General features: G+C 64.2%; 1 protein-coding gene across 2 annotated transcripts; it reads left to right on the top strand.

Annotated features, from left to right (window-relative positions):
* Nucleotides 1–62: 62 nt before the first annotated feature.
* Nucleotides 63–2,628, top strand: CHLRE_02g144606v5 (uncharacterized protein). Of its 2 annotated transcripts, none has more exons than XM_043060285.1 (3): nt 63–887; nt 1,484–1,530; nt 2,013–2,628. In XM_043060285.1, exons 1-3 carry the CDS (start codon nt 746–748, stop codon nt 2,046–2,048), a joined length of 225 nt encoding a protein of 74 aa, XP_042927748.1. In that variant the 5' UTR covers nt 63–745; the 3' UTR covers nt 2,049–2,628. The 2 variants fall into 2 exon arrangements, with proteins under 2 accessions (XP_042927748.1, XP_042927747.1); XM_043060286.1 differs by having other exon boundaries at nt 623–887.
* The last annotated feature ends 3,372 nt before the right edge of the window (nt 2,629–6,000 follow it).

Below are 6,000 nucleotides of genomic sequence, written 5' to 3'. Positions count from 1 at the left end.
ATGCAAGGAATCTAGTACGCAGAAGGAGTGATTTTAACATGTGATTACCCTGTTAAATTACCGGGACGTCGGACTCAACGAATTGGCGAAGGACTAATTGATTCTCCGCTTCTTCGATTGCCGAAACTCTTGCACCAGAGCAATTCTGTGACATTGTTGCACGATATGACAGGCTGAGATCAACACGCCTGCAACCGCGCAAACGGGCTGACATAGTCTGCCGGAAGGCGAGGTCAGACGGCGGGCGCGCGGCGACCGCGGCACCCGCCCTTCAGCTCAGTTGACTGACTAACCAAGTGGGGTTATGATGGCAAGCGATTAGCTCAAACATCCAACTGGAGCGAGGAATGGACCTTGGGGCTGGTGGGGTGCTAGGTAGTCCAGGTATGGCCACGGTGTGCACATTCCGCACATTCCACACGCCTTCCATGCGTATCTTCCTTTGCCATGCATTCCCAAAGCCACCCCTTAACCTCTAGAACAGCCAACACGTCCCCATGCCTGACACCCCTACGGAACGGGGGCGACCGGGCCCGCCGCGGCAATCAGGCGCGTCGACATGCAAAATTGCCAGCTTTCTTATCCCGGATTGTTTGCCATGACATAGTTGCCTCATGTAGTCCACAACGTTAAACCTCAGTCGCATTGCCAGCGACCTCGCGACAGTCAAACGTGCATGGACTCGTGAAATCGTTTCTCGCTCCGGCTGGATTTGACCCGCCACCTATTTGCAATCTTCATAGTAATGTGCGGCATTCGCGGTTTGCGCCAGGCAGGACCAGGGGCAGGGGTGAACCACACGGGTGAACCACCCCTGGTGGGAAATCTTATGCCGGTAGCCGCCGGTCGTGCAGAGGTGCTGGACGGCCTGCGTCGGCTCCTGGAATGTGAGTTGCATTGCTTGACGGCGCCGGGACCCGAAATGGGTGCGGCGGGTATCGAAGGTTGGGGGCGCCGCAGATGGGGGCGGGGCCGCAAGCATGGGTGCCCCTGGGCGCAAACCCTCAACTGACGCTGGCGCGCCGGCGGCCGGCCACTCCAGTTTGCACAGCCAGGTCACCAGAGATAGACCCACAGCTGTAGTAAACTCACCAGCATAACCATGATTAGCGGGCGGGCCAACAGAGATGCCCCTGCAGCAAGACGTCCGACCAGACCCACCCCCACGATGCGCTGCCCCTGCCCTCCGGACGTCCGGCGATGTAGGCGTGGCACGGGGGCACTATTGGGGCCAGCTCAGCCGGGGGCGCGCCACCACTAGGCCCATCGCCACCACCGCCAGGCAGGAGGGTGTGGAATCACCTAAATTGTCGGAACCTCTGGTCACTCGAAGGGGGGGGGGGCTTCGGCATCCCAGATTGCCAAGTCAGCCGTGCCCCCCAGTATGCCGTGCCCCCTCCCCACAACGGCACATAAGATCGCCGAATTGGCAACTTAAGATTGCCGAAGCGCCCCCCTCCCCGTTAACACGCGGTTCGGGCAGCCCTGGGCAGCCCGGCGGCACCGACCCCAAGGAGGCTGGGCGCGAGGGCGCGCGCACGATCCATAAGGAGCAGGGCAAGTCTGGGCCGCTGGGACCCGGCCCCCGCACGCTGCGGGGCGGCGGCTGTCGTCGGGGTGACGCGGAGGCGGAGAAGCGCTTCCGGTGGGGGCCCAGCGGCCCGGTGGAGGAGGCGGCGGCGTCAGCGGCGGCAGTCAGGACCAAGCAGGGGTTAATTGCGGCGGCAGTGGGGCGGCACATGCAAAAAAGTGCAAGGCGGCCGAGTGGTAGCGGCGGTGGCAGTGCCGGGCGAAGGCGGCCCAGAAGGCAGCCGAGCTGGCGGCAGCAAAGGGCGCGGACGGCGCGGACGGCCCCGGCGCGAAGGTGTGTGTGGTTTGCGTTGGTGGGTTGCAGGGGACCGGGCAATAGGCTTTGCACGCTCAACCTTGCATGTAGGCGCCTGTGACCACTGCAGTCCGACAGCTGATGCCGCCACGTGTACGGTATGCGCGTTTCACATCCCATTTCGCAGGCGCCGGGCGGAGCGGCGGGTGGAGCGGCGACCTAGCCAGCTGGCAGCTGGCCGCAGGAGCAGCAGCACTGGTGGTGCTCCCTGCCGTCCTTGTAAGCCCGATTGAGAGAGCAATTCTGTGCCCTGTGTCTTGTGCCTCTTTCGGGGCGGGGGGCGTGACGGGTGAGAATGCCAGCGGAATCAGCAGCAACTATCAGCAACAACCATCACTAAAACCGGAACAGCATGTTAGCGCGCGTCTCACCCCGGTTTGGTCCAGGGTCAGGTTTCAGGGTCAGGTCTCAGGGTCAGGTTTCAGGGGCAGGTTTTAGGTTGTGGGCTGAGTCGGTGGCTGAGTTGGGGCTGAGTCAATGGCTGAGTTGGCCCCCCCGTGCCGGATTGCTGGGTTGCCGAGTTGGACATCCTGGATTGCGGGAGCACCCCGCTCAGCAAACTGGATAGTTGGCGCATGATGGAAGGCGTGCGGGGGGCACGGCGGGGGGGGGGTGGGGGCTCCGACCAAAGAGGCAAAGCGATAACCCAGTCGGCCAGCTCAGGTTGGTGAAGCAGAGGCGCTTGCACTAGTTTAGATGGCGGAAACACGGCAGATTGGCGACTGACCCTCTCCTCAGATTGGCCGGGTTTTCCAACCCTCCCCTGCTCCGGACCGCAGTCCATAAGCAGCGGGCCCTAAGGCCCTGAGGCGGGGATGCCTTCGCGCGGGGCGGGGCAGGGGCTCGCATAGGGCCAGGGGTGCAGGGGGGGGGCAAATCAGGCTTGGGAGCTGGCTGATCTCGTTGCGCATAGCTGATAGAGGTTACATGTGGGACGACAGCCGTGGACTAGCCAGGGCCCCAAAAACGTACGAGACACGCACGCTCACCCGAGGAGAGATCCCCGAATGACCCCCATGCTCCTCGCCTCCGGAGAGGGGAGGAACCCCAGGCCCGGCTCACCGCAAACGCTAGCGCTGCTCACCTAAGCCGTGGGTCGGCGTCATAAGATTACCTCTTGCGAGTCCCTAAGCTGACAAGCTAGGGTGAGGCCGGTGGCGAGTCCGCTGTTGGCCCTACCAAGATAACCCCTCCAACATCATCTGACGCTAGGAATGGGTGCTGGTTCGGGACAAGGTCCCAGCGGCGCGGAGGCCGACGCAGACTCACAAACGCAGCTAGCCGTGACCAGAAGTCCGCAATCACCTCCACACCGATCCGCACAACAGCAACCTCCGCAGTCCGGTCTGCAGCATCACGGCAAGCGTAAAGGCGCTGTCGGCCGTATTCCAGGGCCGCCACAGCAGCGAGGCACACGATGTCCCACACCGCCTGCGATAGCCCTGGTGGCGCCTGTACTGACCACAACTGGTTCCGTGTGATGTCCACATTCGCATGCTCCCGCATCACATCACGCAGAGCCTCCGCCACCACACAGTCCCAGAAGTGATGAACCCTAGCCCCAGCAGTTATCTGAGTCCCACACGGGCATTTCTCCACGCGTCCATCTGCGGCCCACGCCGCAAGCATCCCAAAGCCCGTGAACCCATTGACTGCCAGACGCCAGAGCGGTTCCTTGTGTCGCGGCTCCCACACCAAAGCCCACAGCCGCGCCAGGGCCGCCCGCAGCGCATGAATCGCTTCCGCTGGCGGCGCGGCGCCGCTGTAGGCCTCTTGGATGAAGGCCAAGTGACGCACGCGGAGCGCGTCGTACGCAGGCGCAAGTTGAAGCTGGTTTGCCTGCTGCTTCACCGTAAGGGTCAGCAAGGGCACGATAGCCGCGCCATGCCGCCACCCCAGGCTCTGCGCAAGCAGCAGCCATACCTGGGGGGCAGGAGGCGCGGAGGCCGCGCCGCCAGGCGCATGCAGTGTGGCCGACGCCGCCACCCTCCACGCCGCCGGTACACGGGCCAGCAGCGCGGAGAATTGGGCAGCAGCATCCGGGCCGGACTGCAGCTCCGGCGGCACGCACGCCATATCCGTAATGCGCAGGATGGGGCGCAGGACGGACCGCTTGTACTGTATAGTGCAGCGACGTGCGAGGCGCGGCCCGAGCGCACCAGCCGGCTTGGAAGCCACCAGCTGGCGCACCGCGGCCAGCGCCTCCCAGCACCGCACTGCCGTGCCGAGCGTGAGCAGACCCGGCAGCGCCATGAGAGCTGGGAAGTCACGTTCCAAGCCACCCGCCTGAAGCCCCGCCGCACACGGCAAGACTGGATTGCCCCAGAGCGGAAGTGCAAAGCACCAGGGCCCTGGCACCAGCACAGCCGGGCGTAGGATTGTGACCGGAGGCAGGTAGCTGAGGGCACCCAGGAGGCGCACGAGGGCCGGGCAGGTTGCCGCCACCGGCTGGCCGAAGATTGCACAGCCATCGGCAGCGGGTCCGACACCGCCGGCCGCCCGCTGCATCGTCAGGACGCAGAGGGGGTGGGCGGCCGTGTGTAGCTGCTGCACCAGGGCGGTGGCGGCGGCTGTCCACGGCGGTACGTAGGTGCCAGCCGCAGAGCCGTGCATGTGCTGCAGCCAGCGCACAGCCAACACAGCGTGTCGGGCGCGCACGTGTTCCACCACCGGCAGCAGTCCAAAGCCGCCATCGCGTGGCGGCAGGGCGACGCAGTCGGAGGGGAGGCCGGGAAGTCGGGCCCGGCCAGCACCTTGCGGCGTGGCAACGATGATGCGGCGGTCCACAAACCGCACAAGCGTTTTGAGGAAGTCTGCCAAAACCGTCTGCGGCGGCAGACCCGCAAACTCCATATGGTAGAGCACACGGCTGACGGCGTAGGAGGAGGCACAGAAGCCACGGCCAAAGGCAGTTAGGGGGAGGCCGCAGAGCGTCCCCAGGGTGCCAATGGCAGGGGAGAGGGAAGGAGCCCCCTGGGCTGCAGCCGTGCCAAGTGGGAGGTCGTAGAAGACCACACCCAGCGTGCGCGAGTGCGAGACTACGCGCAAGCCATGCGCCATAGCAACTGTGTTGGGCGGGGCAGGCGCGGCTACGACACCGCCAGCACCCGCGGCGGAGCCGCCGGCCGTCACGCCACCAGTGACCACAACACCGGCAGCTGCCCAAACCGCGCCCGCCCGAGAAGGCACCGCACCACCGGCCGCCAAGATGCCCCCACCAGAGTGGCTGGCGCCGGGGCCGCCGCCAGCCACCGCGACACCAGCCGCCGCGCCGCCGGCAGCCATGCCGCCGGCAGCTGCCACACTGGTCGCCGCCACGCCGTGAGCTGCCATGTTACCAGCCGCTGCGCCGCCAGCCGCCAAGCCAGCATAGCACACACATGACACGGGCACACGGGCGACAGCTTTGAGATCCAGAGACCTCTGGCCAATGAAGCCAGGATTCAGTCTTGGCATTACAGTTATCAATAATTTGAGCGGTTTACTGTACCAGAGTATATTTTGCGGATGCATTTGTCTCTCTGAACAACGTTCAGAGGTCGGTTGCTCCAGTGCTTTAAGATAAGCGGATGCAGTCAAGCATGACAGCGGCAGAAGCACTAATTACACCGGGAACTCGCTCTAGCGGGCCCAGCAGGCCTAGCTCAAAGATACGACGTTTACCCGGTGCACTCGCTGCGGACACGCTTTCAAGCGGGATCAGGGTGAGCCAGGAGCATATGTTGAATCAAAAAGCCATGCGCAGTAAGGTTAGGGCGCGGGTTCGTGTCGCGCGACGCCCCCCACACGTACATGCCACTGTGCCCCCTGACGTCCCTGCTGCGCTGTTGAGCAGGCCTTCCGATGGACACGAGCGCGGGATGACACGTGTTTTGCACTGTAAGTTGGGCTGGGTATCGATGCGGTATGTGGACATATCGATGCTAACGACGGCATGAGCCGTCGCGCGGTCGTCGAGGTAGCTGTTCTAGCAGCTTATAGAAGGACAGGACGGGCGAAGAGCCCCCCTTACCTCGGCACCTTGGGGACGATACGGCACAGCGACTGAAGTGATCGCGCGCCCAGCATACGCGCATCTAAACCGGCGTATGTACACGAGCGCCCGCGCCAAGCAT

This window comes from Chlamydomonas reinhardtii, chromosome 2, assembly GCF_000002595.2.
Source record: "Chlamydomonas reinhardtii strain CC-503 cw92 mt+ chromosome 2, whole genome shotgun sequence".
Taxonomy (NCBI): Eukaryota; Viridiplantae; Chlorophyta; class Chlorophyceae; order Chlamydomonadales; family Chlamydomonadaceae; genus Chlamydomonas; species Chlamydomonas reinhardtii.
This window is presented reverse-complemented; position numbering and strand designations above follow the sequence as displayed.

Excerpts from the sequence above, each read along its gene's own strand:
- CHLRE_02g144606v5 (XM_043060285.1), top strand. The coding sequence starts at position 746 with ATGTGCGGCATTCGCGGTTTGCGCCAGGCAGGACCAGGGGCAGGGGTG. Across the intron at positions 888-1,483 it reads CCTGCGTCGGCTCCTGGAAT|CCCTGGGCAGCCCGGCGGCA; the intron begins GTGAGTTGCATT and ends CGGTTCGGGCAG. Across the intron at positions 1,531-2,012 it reads CAAGGAGGCTGGGCGCGAGG|GCGCCGGGCGGAGCGGCGGG; the intron begins GCGCGCGCACGA and ends CCCATTTCGCAG.